Source organism: Scleropages formosus, chromosome 5 (genome assembly GCF_900964775.1).
Source record: "Scleropages formosus chromosome 5, fSclFor1.1, whole genome shotgun sequence".
Classification (NCBI taxonomy): Eukaryota; Metazoa; Chordata; class Actinopteri; order Osteoglossiformes; family Osteoglossidae; genus Scleropages; species Scleropages formosus.
The window spans coordinates 30310729-30333818 of record NC_041810.1 but is presented as its reverse complement, the minus strand read 5'-3'; the positions used below and the strand labels follow the sequence as shown (position 1 = coordinate 30333818).

Genomic DNA, 23090 nt, shown 5'->3' with positions numbered 1-23090 from the left:
TAACAGTATGAAGTTCATACAATTTTCAGAGTGAAACAGAGTGAACTTTTTATATCATTAACATCCGTGAGCCAAATTTTCGAAATATCTCCATCCAGGGTGTGCTCTGTCTCAGCCTATGTTTCTTGGGTAAACACACTGGACCTTCAACAATCCTGTATTGGACACTATCAGTAATTAATGAATAAATTAATGACGATGTACCATTAAAAGACAAGCTAGAAATAATTTGTTAGAAATATTATAAAATATGTTGGCTGTGCATTGTTGTGTATAAAAATGTTTTATTTTCAAATTTTAATTAATTTTCTGTTTTTTTTTTTTTTTTTTTTTTTGTCTGGGAACCAATTTTCCAAAAAAAATTATGGTAATTCAATTCACTCACAATAGGAATGTGCCTAAGAGGGAGATTTCACTGAACAAATTAATCCCAAGTGACGAAGAGGTGTATAAACATGTTATTTCATAATGTTATAAACAATTTCTGTAGCATGAGGCCTTAATTCTGTGATCAAATGAAGATGATTTAGTGCCAACAATTACAAATAATTTTTGTTACAAAAGTTATGAACTTTCTTCATATTATAAACATCTGTAAAATGTTATAAAAATGTCGATTCAGGGTGTACCCAGCCTCACAATCGATGGTCCGAGGATAGGCCCTGTACCCCCATGACCCTACACTGAAGAACCAGCTATATAGAAAATGAAAGTGTGTTTTCGAGTTACAGCCCACAATTCTTTTTTTATTGTAATCACGTTGAGGAAATGTTTTTAAATGTCTTAATCCATCTCGCTCTGTATAGAGTTTGTGTGTTCTCACCCTGTTCACCTTTTTTTTTTCCACACCTGTATTCAGAAATGCAAGTCTTCGGCCCCAAAATAATGTGTTATGAATTAAAACAGTTACGAGTTTGCTTGGAGAGGTGTGTGTCAAGGTCAGAAAGGCAGAAGAAAATTCTGCTGTGGACAGGAAAGTGGTTATACATTCCCAAAATTAATTAACAGAATAGTTGTCACTAAATTATTTTCTTAAAGATTTTTTTTAATGCTCGGTGTCAGATAAATTGGAAAATTTCTACTTAACGTTGCTTGTATTCTTTTTCTTTAAAATCTATGTAAAGTGCAAATTTAAAGCATTATTCTCCCCAAATTGATGTTCAAAGGTTGACATCTGTGCTAGATGGAATAAATTAACCTAAATACTGTACAGCCAAATAAACAATTGCTTTCAGTAGTGGTGTCTTTGTTGTTTTCATTGGAGAATCCATTTAATCAAATACAATGAAAGCAGCATATATTTTTACTTCAAATGATTTAAAAGTTATATAAACACACACACACATCATCTGAAATCGCTTGTCCCATGCAGGGTCGCTGGGAGCTGGAGCCAGAGCCTAACCCAGTGACACAGGGCACAAGGCTGGAGGGGGAGGGGACACACCCAGGATGGGACGCCAGTCCATCACAGGGCACCCCAAGCAGGACTTGAACTCCAGACCCACCAGAGAGCAGGCACAGGCCAAACTTGCTGCATCACCACACCCCCCCCCATCATATAAACATATTAGCTTATTTCTTGTTTCAGCTGTTATGGTAAACTTACAAAATCCACTTATTTACTTTAGTGTTTCTGTCCTAAGTCAAGAAATTACAGTTATTATTACAGTTGTTATTACCCAATATTCAGCTGATACCTTTATGCAAGGTGACATATATTATAACTTGAGCTAGTAACAATGATTTACCCATTTATACACCAGGACATGTTTTTTTCTGTATCTAAGACGGGCAAGTAGACTATTTTGATCAGGGGTACAAGAGCAGGAGGTGGCATTCAAATCTTTTAATATTAAGGTAACCACTCGTGTTAATGTATCATAGAATCACCTGGACACGTGACCGCTGATAACGACCCTACGTGAGCGGAGTGGAGTGATCAAGGGCACAATGGGATGTGTGGTGGCTTAGGATTATTAAATGGTATTAATATCCTTTCACTTGTCAGAAACAGTTATTGAGGACATGTCTTATGTATATGTGAATTGTTATTTAGAGCCCTGCGATGAAGTAATGAAACCGCCCCCGCAGATGCAAACACAGAGCACATTCTCCTTGAGGTCCACTTGAATTTGCACTTAAAGGTAATAATACGAAATGTCATACAATGCATAAAACGTGGAGAATGATTTTATTGTGTATTTATTTTTTTTATGTCATACGTCGTTCCCACTTGGTACGGCCGCTGGCTTGTCGAGAGAAACCCGGTGAGCCTCGATGAAGTACAGCGACCATTAAATACATTTAGCCCAATAATATATAAAAAATAAATTATGCTATCTAAACTATTCGATTTAAAAAAAATAAATGATGCACAAAACGAAGCTGAAGAGCCCGCCTTTCTTTGTCTCCGTCGCTCCCGCAGGTTTTCCGTGGGAGTTCCTCCCCCTGCGGCGCGGGGCGGAGTTTCATGCCGAACGAGAAGCGCTTCTAGTCGGATACGTTTCGTTCCGAGTCCCCGGGGTCCACAGCCTGCAAAAACACGGTTAAAAAAAAATCCCGGACGCTACCGTTGATCTGATTTGGACTCGCATCTACAGTCCCGTGTTTTCAACAAGAAAGGTGGGTGAATAATTGTCTGGGGCCGTCACGGAGGAGTTTTTTTTCGGATCGCATTTCTGAGGCGTTGCGCCGCTCATGGCGGCCGCGCGGTGCCGCGTTCGCGGGTAAAGCAGTGGGGGGCTGCCGCGCGCCTCGCTCCACACCCACCTCGCGCACGCCTACGGGCAACGCGTCCGAAACCCTGAAATGCACTTAATTCACATCTGCCCTTCGCCGACCTTTATTTTTTATTTTATTTTTTTGCGCATTTAGCGACGTGAAAATGTCCGTCAAATATATCGAAGGACTCCGCAGAGACATTGGCCATTCGACCAACGATAAGCGGCCGCGCGAGACGCGGAGCCGTTACGTTAAACGCGCCTTTTCTCGCCGTAACAAAAGCGAGGCGCGCGCCTGAGCTCTCTCCGCGTTTGGGGACTGCGGGCGGAACTATCCCGCTCTTGACCACGTTGCAGCCGGACCTGTGCTCAGGGTCGCACACGGCGCAGACCATCCGCTTCACGTTATTGTTGTTATTGTTTACCATTATTTATTATTATGCAAAAAATAGTCACTTGTCGTTCTGTGTAACTTTGCTTTCGCTTCACAAGCGACACTTGTGTCCCTGTGCGTGTAGTGGTGTAACTTTGGGCTCTCGTTGACCTTGTGGGCCAAGATAGAAGGACTGAGACGTGTTGACAGCTGCTTGTGTGTGTGTGTGTGTGTGTGTGTGTGTGTGTGTGTGAGAGAGATAGACTACCACTGTGACTACATAACGGTCACGGCTCCTCTTAGTCTCTCTCAGTTAGACGTTTTACTTGTTTTGACACACACTATTGATGTCAATTCTGTTGATGTTTGCATATGTCTTGTGTTGTTTACTAAATTACTGTAGCTCTTAAACGATCAATGTAGAATGAATGAAATCACACACATAAACCTGTAGTCATGGCTAACTTAGAATATTCAGGCAAACAATGGAGCACTCCTGGGGTCCGAGTAAATCGCATAATTAACAGCCTTTAGGATGTGGTGCAGTGTAGTGGCGTCCTGTCCAGGGTGCCCAGTCTGCACTGGGCAAGCAGTTATTGACCGTGGGTGGGTGGATGGATGGATGATTTTCTACGGCCCAACAACCTTCATATGTTGCATTACGTCTGAGCCACTCAATATTCTCACAGTACCTGTCGGGGATGGATTTGCAACTCATGGTTTGTCTAAAACAACGTGACTCAAACACTGGCTAAAATACGAACCGAAAAACTGCACGTTCTTTCCGTAGAATCTCGAAACAAACCGGTAAGCGGCTTGAATTAACCGTTGGGAGGCCTTGTTTCCGTTCCTTTATCAGCTGCAATTTTGAGCCGGTCTCGCGAATAATAGGGTGAAAGGCAGAACAGATATTGGACAGGATGCCACTTTGTAACAGGCCTTTTGTACATTAGTTCTATGTGCGCAAAAAAAAAAAAAGTTGCCAGTTGAAAGGAGTGTCTCTACAGTGTGGGATGTGACCTGGTGAACCTGCAGTCCTACGTTTTCAGTCGCTATATACCCACATAAGTCACTCGGACCAGATGCCAGCAGGGCGTCGGGCGCTCGCTGAAACTCTGTTCATACCAATTAATTTGCTTGCCTCTGAATATTGACTTCTTATTTAAATAAGTACTTTTTTGTGTGATCTATTCTGTGTACGTTGAGTTCACTTTTTCAAAACGCCGTTTTTACTCTACTGTAAAGACATTTTCTGTCTCTCTGTAGGATTTCTTACCATGTCAAAGGAAGAGTAGATGTGAAAAAGTTATTTTTTCTTTCTTTTCCCAGATTGAGACTCGCGAGGTTCAACTGTCAGTGGCACTAATCCCTTGTCGGGGGGTCCGGTGGGTCGGGTAGAGCCGCTCAGTACCTCTGTCATGAACGGAAGCAGCAGCCAGGAGTCACGCACAAAGAGTGAGTCAGGTACACCCGTCTCTGGAGCTTTTCTAAGGTTTTGAATTTTGGAGTAGTTATGGTGGAAAACATAAAGTAATTAAAGGACTTTGAAACATCCCTTGATGGATTTGTAATTTTAGACTGAATTTTTCCAAGACTGCAGGTCACGGCAATGTTATAGTTGCCTGTCTTGAGCAGTGCTTCTCCATTCCAAAAGCTTTGATTAGGGGGTATTCCCATCTGAGGGGTGCCCTTCCTGTTCTTCTGTTGATGTTCCTCAGACACCAGTTAGTGACTCTGATTGTGTATTTGTTGTCTTTTATTCTCGCCATGTCACCTGCACGTTTCTCTTTACTGCCATGTATCTGCACCATCTCCTATTCCTGCTTTTCTCCCTATTTCAGAATTTGTAATGTTGTCCCTTTTGTTTATGTCACAAATTATTTCTGTTGCTCTCTGGGTAGTGATGAGACTTTTCTTTGACTGATGTGATATTCAACATTTATTTTTTAATGTAGCTTTCCGAAAAGCGCACACATTCGTTCCACTTGTTGCCAGTTGATACCAGTTCCGGGAGTTGATAATATGCAGTGTGTGTGTGTGTGTGTGTGTGTGTGTGTGTCACACCCCGTAGTGAGGTTCTATCCACTATGCCTTTAGCATTTTTGTGTGTGTGGTTGTGTTCCATGCTCATACACTCTTGGCTGCATGTCAGATGGAGAAGAATGGAGCAAGGAGGACTGCCTTACGCTGCTGGAGAGGATCCGCAGCCTTCTGCCCGAAGAAGACACCATGAAGTATAAGACCACTGAGTCTCATTTTGACTGGGAGAAGGTGGGCTTTAGTGGCTTTACCGGAGACATGTGCAAGCAGAAGTGGCAGAAGGTTTCCAGCGAGGTAATCATTGCGTTCATGTAAAGCTCTGTGGTAGGACAACTATGTTCGATTTGACGTTGTTGAAAGTTCCTCTACTTCTCAGGTTGTTATAGCCGATGATCTTTTTTATTCAGTCCATCAAATAACATGGCAAGAACTTGCTGGAAGAAATTAATCTTTACTGAATGAATGGAATGGTTATTACTCAATGATATGGTAAATATGTGAGATGATAAAGTCCTTGGCCAATCATCATCTTTATATATCTGTTGAGATATGCAGTGAATTCTGAAAGTATTCAACACTTGAATTTTAAAGCTTTCTGGTCACATCTTAAAAAGGGAGGTGGGGGGGTGTTAAAAGGTAATGAATTTTTTCTTCAAACACACACCCATTTAAATAAAGGCATGTCTTATAAAAGCAATCAATTTCATTAAGTGAGCATTACTTGAAATAGGACTTTGTCAGTAAGTACAGCTCTGTAGTTTACGCACTTAAATGTTCTACTTTCTGTCTCATTCTCCATGCAAGTTTGATCCACCTGTGTCAAATTTGACGAAACCCGCTTCATGGATGGTTTCAGAACTAATAGATGTTGAAGCCGAAAGATCTAGTTTTTCTCCAATCTTTTGAAAAACTTAAGGCAGTGCCTACTATTCACAGTTGCATCTGCTTAACTGCTTAACTTGACACTTTAGCATGCAATTTGAATTTGTGTACTAAGCCTCTATTTTTATAAAAAACAAATAAATACGAAACACTTCTCAGAAAAGTGTGTTGATCTGGGACCAACTGTACTGTGTTGGCTTTGCCAGTGTCATGGATAAAAACATCCTTTATTTTGGTATTTTAATTATTTTTAGGTGACATTTCTCTTTGTCCCCTTAAGAAATGGTTATTTGGCCTCATCATGGTAGGAATTTACCTAAAGGGAGGATTTTTTGGAACAAATTAACCTCATTAAATGAGTAATGGGCGTAGTGACTTTGTTTTTAAGGCTTTCCTTTGAAGTGTTTGTTGAATGATTTGGTTATTGTTCTATTGAAACACAAATTTTCACTTTAAACAGATCTCTTGCCCAATGAAATAGGTTTTTCTGTACCATTTGCTTGCATTTGTCTCATCTGTCCTCTCCTTGATGGTAACAGGCTTCCCTCTCCTTTGTACAGGGAAAAAACCCTGTAGCTACTGCTCCTGCTTCGGTTGACAGGAGATCTATAGTTGATAGACTCTTTGATTTGTGCCAAACACTTTGTTTTAATGCTAAAGAGCTGTTTAGTTTTATGTGAAATCTGTGCAGTGCTCAAGAGATTAATAATCTGTGGGAATGGCAGTGATGTCCACTACTCAGTGGTGGCCACTTAGATACTTGAGTGAAAATTACCCTTCTAAACCCCGTTGTTCCCCTTTTGCAGGACGGCCTGATCTTGGTGGTGTGTGGATTATTATTAAATAATTTTTTGTAAACTGTGTATTGGTGAGGCTCAGTGTTTGGCCAGACATTTTAAAACCACTTCCAACTTGACTCGTAAGAGAAGTCGTCCCTCCCCGCAAAGTTCCACAGCCCAGTTGTTAATCTTCATGACAGCTCGACTTATCTGCTGTTTCAGTTGTGAAACCCAAGACATTTCCGTTGATTAATAGCAGGTGGATTTTGAATCAGGCCAGGTGGACTGCATTTGTGTTTTGACGTGAACTCTCGAGAGAATGGAATGTACCTGTCCTAGTTTTTTTGTGAACACAAAGGAATAAATTCTCTAAGTCGTTGTCTGGATTTTGTATTTTTAGTATATCTTAACTTCCAAAATATAAAATTTCATTTGGTCATTTTTATCGGGTCATTTTATGGATAGAGAAGTACTAAAATTTACATTTTTTTTTAATTATTTTGCAACACTATGAGATTGGATATTTTTAAAGAAAGTTTTAAAAAGGCACAAGAGTAATCGCTCTTTCTGTCCATTCATAGGTGCGGAAATACAGAACCATGACAGAACTTCTCATTGATGCCATAGAGTATGTGAAAAACCCGTACAAGGGGAAAAAATTGAAGGTACAGCAAATGTAAATCTAATGTACGCTTCTGTAGTATATACTTCAGTGTGCTGCATATTCTTAATGAATTTTTGAGTTGAAATTAATTTTAAAATCTCTGGGAAGTTTTTTGTCCCATATTGTTGGGCGGAAAATAAATTTCTATTTGAAAGAATGTGAACTTTTCTCCACGTTTACTCGCATTGCATTTCTGTTCATTCTTAGCGGCACCCAGAGTTCCCCAAGAAGCCTTTGACGCCATACTTCCGCTTTTTTATGGAGAAGAGAGCCAAGTATGCAAAGATCCATCCAGAAATGAGTAATCTGGACCTCACCAAGATCTTGTCTAAGAAGTACAAGGAGTTGACAGAAAAGAAGAAGGTATGAGCTCATCGCATTCAAGAGTCAGACTTAGCTGGGTACCCCTCTCTAAGACAATGTTTCTCAAAATTTGCTCAACAGTCCTTTTAGTGGGTCATCCGCTAAGCTTTTAAAAATATTTAAAAACCTATAATTCAGAAATGGTAAATACCCGTAATTTGTTTCAAATTTTTTTATCTGTAAAGCAAACATGGGTTCTCTAGAACCTATTTCCATAAATTTTTATGGAAAACAAATTATAATCTGTTATGTCCAAAATCATCCAAAAACACACATGATCCTTATTAACATTCTTCTAAGTTTCATTAGGTAAGTTAGTACCGTCTTTGTTGTTTGATGTCATTCAGGTAGGTGTTTTATGGATTTTGTGATAGCAGAGTACAAGTTTGTTGGAAATTTTTACAGCTAAATGGAAACAATACAATACAGCCTATATGTCAGCTGTTGAAGGGATGTATATGTGAAGACCTAAGTGAAAAATCAAAGTGAAAATGTAAATTTTTGGAAACGGAAACAGCTGCTAGCATAGTGGTAAGAGCTGCTGCCTTTGGATGCAAAGGCTGGAGGTTCAGATCTCACCTCCAGCTGTATAATACCCTTGAGCAAGGTACTAACCCTAAATTGCTCTGTTAAAATTACCCAGCTGTACAAATGGGTGATTGTAGGTAAACTAACATTGTAAATCACTTTGGAGAAAAGCATCAGCTAAATGAATAAATGCAAATGCAACCAGGGGAGTGTTTTCTACAGCACTCTGTATAGTGCGCTGAAAATGTAATTGTCCCCTTTTCAGTTTTCTCTTGTTTTCTACATTTTTTTTTTTACATTTTACATTTTGATGTGATATTTCGGTCAGTTTTAGTGACAGAAATTGAACTATCAACGGAGCTTAACAAAGAAAAAGACAATGTTGTTTTTGTATTACTTACATAGTATGGGAGATAGTGAAATATGTGGTTACATGTGGAAAAAAGTAATTGCTCTTCACAGTCATTTACCGATTGCACCACCTTTAGCTGTAACAACTGCAATTAAATTCTTACTGTAGCTTCATGTAGGACGGTGTGGTAGATTAGTGTTATCACACCTCTTTTTGTCCTTCAACACTTCTGACAATACCTTTACATTTTAAAATGAGCAGTTCTTTATTTTAAAATTTGTCTTATTATTTTGGCCTGGACTCATGTTGAAGCCAAAACAAACGCAAATAAAGCATGAAAACCAATAAAAATGATGTACACAAAGAAAAACCCAGTGCAGCATTTTGTGTAAATGTGAACTGAGATGGTGTCTGTTCTCAGCATTCTCAGCCTTTACACATAGCAGTTTGTGCGTGTGTGTTTTTTCTTCTCCCCTTCCCTCGGGACGAGTTACTGATCAGAGTGGGTGGTTGAAACGGTTTTCATGGATGGACTCATTTCGTCCAGCATTTGGTATAAAGCTGTGGAAAACCAATGACAAAATCGTTATACGAGTGGAGCATATTCGTTCAGGGATAAGTAAATGTCTTTATACCAAGAGTGTGTATACTGCAGCATAGGTGCAATGTAATAACTTTTGTGTCACTTATTTTCTAAGAAGCGGGTGTTGGTAGTATGGGCTTAAATGAATAGCTATTTTATTTTCAGATTCATTTTAATGTGAATTAAGTTCATTTGACCGACTGAATCACAATGGGAATTGATAGTTAATGAACAGTTGTACAGAGACGTTCGTAGTGTGTATGTTCTACCCATTAAAGTATGTTCTACCCATTAAACTGAATGCCTCTCCATCTGTGTTTGCAGCTCAAGTATATTCAAGAGTTCCAGCGTGAGAAAGAGTCATTTGAAAAAAATATGGCACGCTTCAAGTAAGGGACTGTCTTACTATGTGCTCAACTGTGATTGAGCAAATTCCAATTTGTGGCTTGAGAATAATTTGTGTTGCTGTACAGAGGTAAAATTCTTCATGTAGTTGTGTGGGACTTGCCTTGCATGAATGTGGCAAAGCCCTCAAATCTGTTGCCATCCAAATAATTTCCCTGAGGCAGTACTTGTCTCTTTTTCACCACCGACACAACAGAGAGGATCACCCAGAGTTGATGGAGGAGAGGAAAAAGTCTGACCTTCCAGAGAAGCCCAAGACTCCCCAGCAACTGTGGTATAATCACGAGAAAAAAGCCTACATGAAGCTTCACCCCGATGTAAGTGGGTGGATAAGCCATGGAGAGAACAGTTGTGTGAGATTAATACCCTTTGGTTCTCATTCATTAGTCATGGTTTAATTTCCACAGGCTCCTGAAGCTGTTCTGTTTTGGTTTTAGTGCAGCAATTTATTCATATATATATAAAAGACATATAACTTTTTAAATTACTCTATGTAAGTGTAGAATATAACAGTTCACAGATGAGTAACTTTTCCTATAAACCTTTAAAATTACATAGTGGCTGGAATCACAAGAGTTGAACTACGAGTCTTGATTTTTTTTGGCAGGGGTTAAGCAGAAAGAGCTTTGTTTTAAAACTTTTTCAGAGGTCGAGTCGAAAACTGCTGCACTGTGGAAGGTTTGTGTTGCATGTACAATTTTCCCCCATTCTACCAGGTAAGCCAGAAAGAACTGAAGGAGGCCCTGCGGCGACAGTGGTCCCAGCTGTCGGACAAGAAGCGGCTCAAGTGGATCAGCAAGGCTTTGGAGCTGCAGAAGGCCTACGAGGTGAGGGGCATGACAGCAGGTCCATGGTGTGTTGAAGCAGATGTAAATGAGAACATCCTCAGACTTAGTTGTGATATTAAATGGTGGAAGAGAGCTGTGTTCTCTTCAGACCTTAATGAATTCTGGGGATTTTGTGAGCTTTTCCATTTCTGCCAGTTGTCTGCACATGCCCTCGCCATGTTTTAACGTGTGAATCTTCACTGTAGGACAGCTTGCGGGCCTACAAAGAGGCACACCCAGAATCCATAGCCGATGAACACGTGAAGTCTGTCCTAACCAAGGCTGAGCGGCAGCTTAAGGACAAGTTTGATGGACGGCCCACCAAACCACCCCCGTAAGTTCTGGTTTCGCTCCTCTGTAGAAGGATATCATACCACAAACTGGCAGAGGTGGCAGTCAAAAACAAAACAAAAGTAAAAGCATTTATTTAAAAAAAAAAAAAAAAACTTAATCCAGAAATATGCTTTTGGAAAAGGAAAAAAGTGTCAGGTAAAAAAAAAAAAAAAAAAACTACAAAGTATCACGTTATTTTTATATCTGTTCCATAATATTCAAATTATGTTATTTCAAATTAGCTTTTTAAATGTTGGAGACCACTTGCAATGTTGCATTTCTTTATCCTCCATGTCTACAGATCTTTCAGTACATTAAATCTACACTTCCAATACAGTTAGATTAATGAGATAAATACAAAAGATTGCAGTCTGCATAGTGTGCCAGCTCTAAATGGTTTTATTGTTAACCGTTTTTTAGCTGATGCTTTTGTCCAACATGATTTACAATGTTAGGTTTTCATACAAAGTTAAGAATTATAGATCCATTAATAGATAAGTTTTGCTGGGGAAATTCACTGTAAGTACCATGATCAGTGGTACTACTGCAGAAGCAGGGATTCAGACACAAGCCCTTTGATTCCTCTAACCACTGTACTCTAACCACTGGTCCACATGCTGCCGCATGCTGCCCCGAATGAATCGTTGTTACACTTTGCCATTTAGTTGATGCCTTTCCCTAAAGCTATTTAAAACTTTTCCCTTTTATATGACAGAGTATTTATATCAGAGCAGTTCAGGATAAATGCATTTCTCAAAGGCAATAAAGCAGTCATGAGTGAGATTTGAACCAACAGCTTTTATGCTGTTATCATTTACAGAATAAGAAAACCCTCATGCAAAGTAACTAACAAATGAAAAGATCAGTTATTTCATATGGTTAAAGTCCAAACAAAGGAAAAGCAGATAGTTAGTCATAATCTATGAATTGTGTGGAGCTTTTCTCGGACAGCCTTGTTGGTTTTATTTAGCTAGGCGATGGATCAGTTTCACCTGTTGATAGAAAGATGAAAACACACCTGTGAAGTTTTGCTACCCCAAGGCTGTCTTGGTAGGGTGTATCATAAGTTGTTATGAACAGACTGGGCCACAAGGAGAGTGTGTTCACTGTACAGAATATGAGAAATACAAGAAAACCTCAAAAATTACCAGAAACTGTATCTCAGTGCCCATAAAAGTATTCCATGTTTATACTATGTAAAGAAAAGAAAAATAAACAACAAACAGTATACAAACGACAGTAATAAACAATGGGGCAAAGTGTCAAAACTGACTGCGATAAAGGACAATAAGGAGAGTGTGCTATCAAAGATATCACAAGCGATTTTCCCAGAACAAGCCTAAAAGTCCTCCAGGAAGTGCCTTTTAACTTGCAGGAAATCCTGCCTTTCTGGTTCTCCAGTGAATCAGTTGTCTGTATGGGTCAATTGTGATGGTCAGGGGCAGGAAGATCGGGGGGGAGAGATATTCAACCCTCCGGATGTCACAAAAGTGTTTGAGGAATTGAAGCTAGTATACGTATAACAAAACTTTTCAGAGTTCTTAGTTATGTCAGCTTTTGCATTGATTAGGATTAAAATTTAGTGATTACAAAAATACCACTAGTTCCTCTGGAGTGTCCATTTTTAGTTTGGTACTTTATAGCCATTGGAAGATTGTAGAAGGCACCGGAACATTCTAGACAGCATCAGATCCTAAAAGGTACTGGAATATTCAGTGCTTGGAACCCGGTGCCAAAATGTGCTTATTTCAAGAATGTGGAGTATTTTTTTTTCCGAAAAACTGACATATAGTACAAACTAACCCCAAAAGTATGATTAATCTATCAGAACTAAATGGAAAATGCAAAATAACATAAAGATAATAAATTTTTTATTTTATTGGGTAATCAGATCAGTTCTTCAAGAGGCAGTGGTGCGTCTTTAGGAGGAACTGGACTAAAGTGGGGGGGGTTTAGCCATTTTACTGTAAAACTGGGAAGATGCATATACAATATTTAGAAGTTACATACAATTTCTATAAATTACAAATACTTTCACCAAATTATATCTGTTACATTTGTGATCATAGGTAAACATTTGTGATAACATTAACCTGACAACAACCTTTTTAGTCAAGGAAAATAAATTAATCAAAATGAGATGGAATAAGGCCATCAATCAAGGAGGGACACAATTTGGCAATAAATGCTGAACTGTCAAAAATGAACGATGGCCCATGAAATCCACAGCAGACAGCTGACAGTAAGGAGATGTTAAGAAAATTAAAAGTGACAGGATAAGGGTGATAAATACAACAGGAAAAGTACATTTTCCTCTTTGCAGATGTACTTGAATAAAAGGTGTCTCTCCCAAAAATGACTCTGAAAAGCGAAATTTCTCCAAAACTTAAGTACAGGTAGCGGAGTGAACGTAACTTATTACTACCCACCTCTGGTAGTCAGTTAGTCTTTAAAGTCTAATTGAAGGATCAATAAATGGGCAGTGACGGTACAAATAAAGTGCATTATGTCCCCCCAGGAACGGTTACTCGCTGTACTGTGCTGAGCTGATGGTCAACATGAAGGACGTGCCCAGCACCGAACGCATGGTGCTGTGCAGCAAGCAGTGGAAAATGTTGACGCAAAAGGAAAAGGACATGTTCCAGAAGCGCTGTGAACAGGTCAGCCTAGGGGATGAGGTTCGGGGGGGGGGAGGGGGGGCATTCACATTTGTGCCATAATGCACAGTACAGTTACATTCTAAATCTAATGTTATAGTGCCGTAGAGGCATCGATGTAGTTGTCACGGAGAAAGATAAGTAAGCAAGACTGTTGACGTGTTTTTAACTTTTTTCCTTTAGAAAAAGAAACGGTACGACATGGAGCTTCAAAGGTTTCTGGAAGTAAGTAACGCTGCGCTGAGTTACTACCTGTTTGTGGTCACTGGCTGGTTGGTAACAGCTTTCCCGCATTTTGTAAGGCCCTGGCCATCCATAGCGCTTGTTTTGTGTGCTTTTTGTTGTTTCAGAGCCTCCCACACCAGGAGAGGGACAGGGTTCTTGCAGAAGAGAAGCTAGCGGGTGTCCGGATGGGCTCTGGTGGCACGGGGAACACCGGGGGCTCCAGCAGCCCCCACAGAGCCAAGTCGCCCATGAGCAAGGTAAAATTGAAAATTGTAGCCATGCATTATTGAGAAAGGGGAAGAACAGCAAGCAGATGATTGCTACACCCTTACTGATTCAATAGGGTGTTTGAGGAAACTTGTACAAAAGGACAGGATGTTTACGCTGTCAACTTTTTGTGTGACTGTGCATGTGTGTGTACAAAAAAAAAGCACGTGATCAGCGGACACAATAGTTGCAAGAACGCCTCTTTCGATTAATATGCAAAAGATCCCCGTGCATAACGTAGGGCAACAGATTTGAAATGGTCCGCCATATGGAAAAGAAATAACTGGTAATAAATGCACGTGCTTCGCTCTTAAGATGCTGGAGTGAGTCGGTGTCCCCAGTTTCTGTTGTGTTTGGCTCAGTGTGGTGTCTCCTTCCAGGAGCATGCTCATGACCCGGAGCTGGAGCAGTGGGTGTTTGACCCACTCAAGGACAAGAGGGACAACAGGAAGTGTCCAAGGCTGCCTGACACTCCCAGAACGGCTGAGGAGATGTGGCAGCACAGTGTTATTGGGGACTATCTGGCCAAGTACAGGGTGAGAGAGCAAAGGTCCATGTTGGGTGGGTGTAGCAGGTGGTCGATACAGCTAGTTATCTTTTTTTGGTTTGAGTGACCTGGGTTTCCCTCAGTGCTTTGTACTATAAGTCAATGTTGTAAATGTGAAGTGGCATTTTGGTTTTCCTAAAATTGAAGTTACAAAGCAGAAGTTTTTAAAGCTAAGCAAAAATATGTGCGTACCCTAGAGCAATATGCCAGCACTTGTGAGGAAGAGGTGAGACGTAGACCTAGAATTTTATTTGCAGAAGATTATTCATGTTGCCAGCCACTGAACATATATCTTACTCAATAACAAATGCATTAGAGGGCTCAGGATTCTGAGGGTCACTCTGGCTCTCTTCTGACATACATAATGTTGTTTGCATATTTTTAAGCCTAAGAATGTCTCAGTAATAACACACAGTTGATGAAATAAGGTAGAAAAACTGTTGAACTGTTTTTCAGGCAGTGAAAGAGTTATAGGATCTTGCTTATGGAAAAATGCACAAAAGAGCTACTTTTTGTTGATTGCAAGACCATAATTGTGGTGGTTAGCTTTAAGTTCCAAGGGATTGTGTATGCTGATTTCTGACATTTTCCCTTAAAGAATGACCGCAAAAAGGCACAGAGCGCCATGCAGTCGGCTTGGAAGTCCATGGAGAAGAAGGAGAAGATACCCTGGATCAAGAAGGCGGCTGAAGACCAGAAGCGATACGAGGTTCAGTACAGCAGAGTGGTCAGTGACCGGATATTTTAGCGCCTGTATCAGTAATGGCCATGCCGTTGTTTCCCTTTTTGGAATAAGAAACATTGAGGGGGCCTTGTTAATTCCTTTTAAAGATGATATTCATGTGAGCATATTAGTTCTAGCGCTGTGGAGCATTGCATCTTATTTTATATATAAACTATTAAGACATAACAGCACTCAAGAGATCTGTAGACCTTTACCCTGGTATGCAAACCTAATTTGTTAATGAAAATCCATCCATAAGGTAGTAGTCGAATACTGACTGAAATAATTCTATTATTTGTTATCGGAAAAATATTAGTCCGTTCCCAGACCAAGACTCAACAGTTCACATAATAATCACCCAGAAATACTGAAGCATTAACATTGTTTTAAGATGATTAATTTAATATTACTCTATTTTGAGAATCTTTTGCTCATCAAATACTTGCCAATAATTTGTTTCATAGAGGGCTACTGTCAATGTTTCTTGATGTGAATGAAGTGTATGTATTATTTGTATTCTGGCAACAAGGTGCAAGTCTCATTAGATTTTTCAATCTTACATGGAAACTAATGCAAATATGATATTTGCTTTTTAAACACATTTTTGTTTTTATGTAGTAGATATTTAAATGGCATCTCAGAGATGAAAATTCAAAGATAAGTCTATGTCCATAGTTTGTCAAAGGCTGTAATGAGGACTTGTGCTACAGTTCAGTGTGTTAGATAAGGAGGATGGTTCTAGAACACTTTATGTACTAGGTTAGATATCTTGACAACTTTTTCTTACTATACTCTGTGCACTTCAGTACTGTCAATAAGGATGAACTTCGAAGTGCACAATGCTCCTCCACTGGGACCAGTGACTCGTATGTGCATGAAACTCCGCCCGTTTGTATGATGGGAAACATTTTCCCAGGATACACTCATGCAGAGAAAAAATCCAGATACCAGAGTTAGTGGTACATGTTTATGAAGTGCAGATTAGCCACTGTTCCGTATGACGGTACAGCTGGTATGATAGGTGCCTTCAAGTTGGAGCTGATGCCCTGTGAATATGGAGAGAACAGGCAAGATTCAAGCATTCTGTCATGTATAATTTGAGCAGAGCAATGTCCCACAACTTGCGAATATTCACAAGCTCAGCAGTAGCCGTGCTTTTTTTTTGACATCGTCTTTCCGGCCGTGACAAGGTAGTAGCCTGAATGAATATAATTTACGCTACAGAGGGAGCTCCTGGAGACCAGAACATCACAGCCTGGACAGGGTCAGCGGAAGCCCAAGTTTGACGGCGAGCCAAAGAAACCGCCCATGTGAGTGAACCCCACACAAACCTCACCTTGTTTCCTGCAGCCCTGTATCTGAGCAGGAGGGCTTCCGACTCCACTTTCCATCACCTGGCCGTGTCCTTCGCAGGAGCGGCTACCAGATGTTCTCCCAGGAGCTGCTGACGAATGGTGAGCTGAACCATTTCAGCCTGAAGGAGCGCATGGTGGAAATCGGCAAGCGCTGGCACAAGCTCAACCAGAGCCAGAAGGACAAGTACAGGAAGCTGGTGGAGGAGCAGCAAGTGGAGTACAGGGCTGAGCTGGACACTTGGCTGAAGGTGTGAGCCCATTGTGAAGGGGGGGAGAAGGCCTAATCATTAACATAAATAAAGATCAGATCTTTTTTTAGTCAAATGGTTTTCTTCTTAAATTACAGGTAAAACGCTACACACACACACACACACTGTCTGAACCGCTTGCCCCATACGGGGTCGCGGGGAACCGGAGCCTACCTGGCAACGCAGAGCGTAAGGCCGGAGGGGGAGGGGACACACCCAGGACGGGATGCCAGTCCGTCGCAAGGCACCCCAAGCGGGACTCGAACCCCAGACCCACTGGAGAGCAGGACCCAGTCCAACCCACTGCGCCACCGCACCCCCCGTAAAACGCTACACATTGCATAAATATTTTTTGAAAATTACAGCTAGTTCTCGATTTAAAGCGGTCCGGTTCTGAATGAATTTCATATTCACTTTGTTTTCTTTTCCTTTCTTTTGTCTACACCACAAGAATGCTCACATTTTTGCTTGCTAACCACAGTAAATGGAATCACTAAAAAAAGCAAAGTTTCTGTCAATAACACATTTTTGTAAATGAAACACAGTGAGTGCGTAGGAAATATGGGTGCCTTGTGACGGTGCGGCCAGTCGATGTTGTCATACCACTGGTGGAGCGATCATCGTTAATGATTAAAACCAAACATTGGCACTCTAATATATAAACGCAAGGAAAATGGTATAATAATTGAAGTGGATCAGATTAAAGTGACCTTATAATTTGAACTGATTAATTCAAGTAAAGTCATTTAGGCAAAAACCAGTATTGACATGAGCCCTTTGTGGACTGTTGTTAACACCTCTGCGTCACATTTCTTGAACAAAAGCTCACTTTAACCTTTTATGGTGTCTCCCCCCTTCTCTTGCAGTCCCTGTCCCCTCAGGAACATGCCATGTATAAAGAGTTCTCCAGTACGGTAAGCACGCAGTACGAGGAAAGGTCGCCGTTTGTAATTGCCAGGTCCTTCTTACACGTTGGTCTCTGCAGCTTCTTGAGATTGTTGCTTTCCAAAGTTTGTACGCTTTGAGATATACTTTCTAAATAAGGAGGATTCATCAATGTTCTGAATGCAAGAGGAGGAACTGAGGAAATGATGGATTTGCACTGTTGCCTCATAGTGTCTGGGCTCTGCAACTGGGCATAAGTTTGATCTCTGCTCAATGTGTTTGGCGTTCACTTGGGTTTCCTCTGGTTGCTCCAGTTTCTTCCTATAGTCCAAGGACATGTGTTTCCGGTGGATCGGTGACTATAAATTGCCCCGTAGTGTGTGTTGTGACACTGATCTGCTGTATAAATGAGTGAATGATTGCACTGAAGTCCATTGAAAGTCACTTTGGAGTAAGCAAATATAAATACTACATAGCAATCGCCGTAGGTCTTTTAGGAGAAAAGCATCCTCTGAAGAAATAAATTTAAATTCAGCAAGTAAAATAGTGGTTAAAAGCTGCCACCTTTTGGGCTCAAAGGGCACAGGTTCCAATCTCCTGCTGTAGTACCCTTGTGCAAGGTACTTAGCCTAAATTGCTCCAGTAAAAATTACCTGGTTGCTTTGGAGAAAAGCTTAAGCCAGATTTAAGAAATGTAAATGTTAACTGACAGCTTTGGGAGGGAAAAACACCTTTGAGAACAGCTTAATTACGGTAGACCAGCTCATGATGGAGCTTTTCCTGCTGTTTTCAGGTGTCAATTTTGAAATGGGTACAAATAAAATTGGCAAAGGTTCTGTGTATTTCTGCTTGCCGACTGAACTGCAATTTATCCTGTCACTCCGCTGTCGGCCCCACTAGAAGCGGCGGAGCACAGCGAAGGCACAAGGTCCCGAGGCAAAGGTGCGGGTGAAGAAAGGAAAAGTGGTAGGTGCCACATTGCTGAATCTCTTTCAACATCATTCTGCGATTTTGTGCGTGTGCGAGTGACAGAAAAGCGTGTTTTGAGGACTTTGCACGCTGTGTACCATGACTATTCATTTGACAGTTCTGGGGTGACTGTATCCAGCAGTTTTTTCCTGCTCCATTTATACCACTAAGAGCAAAAAAAAAGGAGTTTAATATGTTCAGTCTAGACACTGTTAAATGAGGATCGGCTGCTCAACTGCTACAAACCTGCTCCAGAGTCCAGTTCTGCACCATTGTCAGTGTGCGTTTTTCTCCAAGATCACTAAGAGTATGTGACGTAATTGTCTCTAACAGGACACATCAGATTCAGAGGATGACGACAACACTGATTCTTCGGACTCGGAAGATGATGAGTCTGGGAGCTCCGATAGTGACGACGATGGCGACAATGTGAGTAATCCACTAAAGGTTTTTAAAGCAGCAACATTGTTTTTTCACCATTCTAAATCAATCCAACAGTAAGAGCCATGTGCAAATGTTTGGGCACGTTTGGTCAAATGACAATTCATTGTTTTATTGATTTTTACAAGTGAAAAGATATTACAATGCAACCTCTCCAGGGAACACAGACACAAATTACAGCATTAAAAGACAAGTTAGGTATAATTAAGTGCATTAAATGTGGTAAGAAGCTGACAAATTACTGAAATTTGTGGCAAAATTGGTTCTACTATTCATAAAACTTTTCAGAAATGGAGTGCAGAGGTTTTAATTTGTAGTGACATTGTCAAAAGTGTCTCGTTCTCAAGCATGAGAAGATGAAGGAAGAAAAGCGCAAGGAAGAGAGTACCATAAAGAAGTGAAACCAGCTCTGAGACTGTATTTGCTCCTAAGGATCTCAAATGAGACCTCAGTAGACCTCAAATTAACAGTTTTTTGTGCTTTATGAATCAGAGTCTGAAGGTGAAACAAACAGCCCAAAATTACTTACATTTACTGATTTACCTGACCCTTTCCTCCGAGTAACAAACATCCGACTTACGTACAACCCAAACCACCCCCTTACTGACCAAAAGATGATTTTTTTTTTTTTTTTTGGTTACCCTTCAGTAACAGTCAAATGAAAACTTCATAATTAAGCCTATTAAAAATTCTAGTTACTGTATAAACGACGATTCGTAATAAGAAACGGGCGCTACTTTGCGAAGCGCATCAAAACGTTGTCTACAGCGGTTCGGCTCGTGGGCAGGGGGTGTGAGCCCGAGGTAGGACAGACTTCCTTCTTTTCAGTCGGACCACAATGCTGTTAAGTGTCTTGTGTGCTACTGTATTTGGCTTTAATTTTTTTGTTTTTACCCTCCTATAACCACATGGCACCAAAGCGTAAATGTGATGCAAGTGATGTGATGCATCCAAGAAAAAGAAAATGATCACGATTGAAACTAAAGAGTAAATAATAAAGCGAAAGGTGAAACGCCAACGAACGGTGTTTGCTTTTCCCATTAAAGTGTCTCTCTGTCTCTGAGAGAGAGCACTTGGCTACAAAAGCACTTCTTCCCAGTTGCGGAATCTCAGTCCAAACAACCCCCCGCATGTTCTCGTACCTCTCAGTCCCATTCCACGTCTCTTTGATAACAACCACCTGCCTTGTCCCTCGACCACGATTCCAGATCCTTGCTTCTGTTCAGTTTGCCGATCCACCGACCATTCGTCCGTTCCTAACAATAAAAACACATCTAATCTTTTAATTCTGAATAATGATCCTGTACTTGGGTCCAGTCTCCTCTGTACTCTGTTCATCATGACAGTAGTAACATTTATTATTAGCTTTTTCCATGCCTCTCTACTATAAATACTGTAGTTACATATATTATCATTACATTGTATTATTATTACTCTATTGTTATATTAAAGATGTTTTAGTGTATCCAAAGTGTTTCTTTAATGTTTTTTATGCATAGAAAGGTACACAGATCTACTATATACTAAGTGAAACAACTTACAAACTGACATTAGATACCCACCATACCTAACTGTTCCGACTTAAAGACAGACTGAGGACACGGACCTCGTTCGTAATTCAGGGACTGCCTGTACAATGTTAACTGACCAACATCAACAACCCAACACCCAGGACGGGATGCCACTCCATTGCAAGGCACCCCAAGCAGGACTCAACCCCAGACCCACCACACAGCGGGCACCGGCCAAACCTGCCATGCACCACACCCTCTTACAATGTTAAGCTACTTAGAATTATTTACCTATTTATACAGCTGGGTAATTTCACTGGAACAATTTAGGGTAAGTACCTTGCTCAAGGGTACTACAAGGGAGGTGAGACTTGAACCTGCGACCTCAAGGTCCAATGGCAGCAGTTCTAACCACTGTGCGACCAGCCGTCCCTGGTGTTAGTTTCCAAGCCTGGAAGTATCTTGACAATCCATCATGTTTCGCCTTTCCCAGAATGATGACGACGAGGACGATGATGACGAGGATGACGACGACGATGACGACGACCAAACAGATGCAACTAGCAGCTCATCCACAGGGGACTCCTGTGACACAGATAGTGAATAGTGTCATCTGTCTAAGGGTTGGGGCCTGTGCAGGACACACCCCCAAAGCCCCACCCTCCACCTTGTGACATTCTGGGAAGTATCCTCAATGGGCGTGTCCATACTTAACTGTGCACAGGAAGCGATGAGAGACTGAGAACTGTGGTCCCCAGCTCCTTCCGTTCAACTGGATATCTTCTCTTTTAAAAGGAGCCATGTTACTTGTGCTGTTTTATTGTTTTTCTTGAGGTGTTATTAAAAACCTTATGTTTTTTTTTTTTTTTTTTAATTAAATAGCTACGTTTGGAGTTCCTCTTTGAGTATGTGTTTTGGTTTGTACCAAGGTTGGAAGGGATGGAGAAGACTTTACATTTGCTGTCTGCAGTGTTCCTAATCGTACAGAAAATGTCTTTGCAGTTCCTTCCCTTGGCACATTCTACATTTCAGGTTAAACTCAGTTGCACTGTTTTTTTTTTTTTTTTTTTTTTTTTTTTTTTTTTTTTTTCTTGATATTTTTTGGATTGTGATACACGCCATATGATTTGGCTGTACCCAGTGTCCAATTAAATGGCATTACATCTCATTCAGAGGTTGGGGATTTGTGTTTAGGGGAAAGCAGGCCAGATTTTTTTTCTACTGGTATTATCATTCAGTTCATTTCATTTTTATAGAGCATTCTTACACAGTGGCACAGAGTGTCAAACGAAGAATTAAGAGACATGTATAATACACCTATGCTGTAGCACATTTTTGATACTACATATTATGTTTTCAATCCTTTGATCACTTGAGAATTTCATCACACTCCAGATTGCATATATGAATACCAAAAGCCTACACCCCTCCTCATTAGTGCTGGGTAAAATTCCATTTTTTCAGCAAGACTAGGACTAATGGGGACACGGTAACCAGCTTTTTAGGATTTTAAGAGTTGGGCAGGACAGTTATGTACGCTAAGGTATTTTTCCATTTGAGCCCCTTTTGTTACGGATCAGAACATATGTCTCAAAAGGAGGCTATTGGCATCCTTTTAAAGTCACTTTATAATATGAACTGTCTGTCCAATAGTGTTCCTATATGTACATATTTGGTATTTAAACTGTTAATCTTGTTGTAAATTTGATCTTTTCAGAAAAATCTCTTGGCATGAAAAATTTGCTTTAATGAATTGTAATGCATGCAGGTTCAGATTAATTTGGTCCATTGAGGAAAATTAATACTTTTAGTAGTACTCAGGGTCTTTGATGCTGCTGCAGAGCTGGTCCCTCCATTGTCAGCGCTATCCTATCCAGTGCTAGTAGATGTCCCCTCCACACGTGAAAGAGCTGTTTATTCATTACATTTATGTTTCCTTTGACCTCGGATTTTAAGGTCTGAAGTGGTATATGTGTTGTATGATGCATATGTTGTTTAACTGGTTTGTGATACACACACACACAATGCATAACGCACTACTATATATTGTCTGCTGAAATCATGATGACGGACAGGTAAAGTGGGTTATGGCCGGAACCTTCACAAAACCCTTTTACTGTACAAGATACTATGTTTTCACCATGTCCTTATAATGTAACCAACTTACTGTGTATTTAGTGTTTCTAAAGAGTCAGTTTCTTTGATAAAATGGCTTTTAGACAAAAATTAAGAAAATCCTTTTAAGTTATGTATGAATATCCCAACCTTCTGGTGCTTTAGGTGTCTGAACTGATGCAGCAACTGGAAGTTTAAGAACCCATTTAGACTTATTTTTTTCCTCCTGTATATTTGAGTCCTCCAGTGCAGCAACTAAGAACAGCAGCTGTGTTTGGTACTGGAGGAACTTACTAT

The 23090-nt window shown here is 40.4% G+C and overlaps 1 protein-coding gene across 7 annotated transcripts; it reads left to right on the top strand.

Moving 5' to 3' along the window:
* Positions 1-1988: 1988 nt before the first annotated feature.
* LOC108942439 (nucleolar transcription factor 1-A-like) lies at positions 1989-21754 on the top strand. Of its 7 annotated transcripts, none has more exons than XM_018765831.2 (20): positions 1989-2144; positions 4423-4557; positions 5246-5427; positions 7376-7459; positions 7666-7821; positions 9609-9673; positions 9886-10006; positions 10406-10516; positions 10723-10850; positions 13368-13509; positions 13690-13731; positions 13857-13988; positions 14379-14534; positions 15144-15272; positions 16494-16579; positions 16683-16872; positions 17739-17786; positions 18658-18723; positions 19060-19155; positions 21172-21754. In XM_018765831.2, exons 2-20 carry the CDS (start codon positions 4512-4514, stop codon positions 21283-21285), a joined length of 2094 nt encoding a protein of 697 aa, XP_018621347.1. In that variant the 5' UTR covers positions 1989-2144; positions 4423-4511; the 3' UTR covers positions 21286-21754. The 7 variants fall into 7 exon arrangements, with proteins under 7 accessions (XP_018621347.1, XP_018621349.1, XP_018621345.1 ...); XM_018765833.2 differs by lacking the exon at positions 1989-2144 and adding an exon at positions 2425-2622 and having other exon boundaries at positions 15144-15254; XM_018765829.2 differs by lacking the exon at positions 1989-2144 and adding an exon at positions 2426-2622.
* The last annotated feature ends 1336 nt before the right edge of the window (positions 21755-23090 follow it).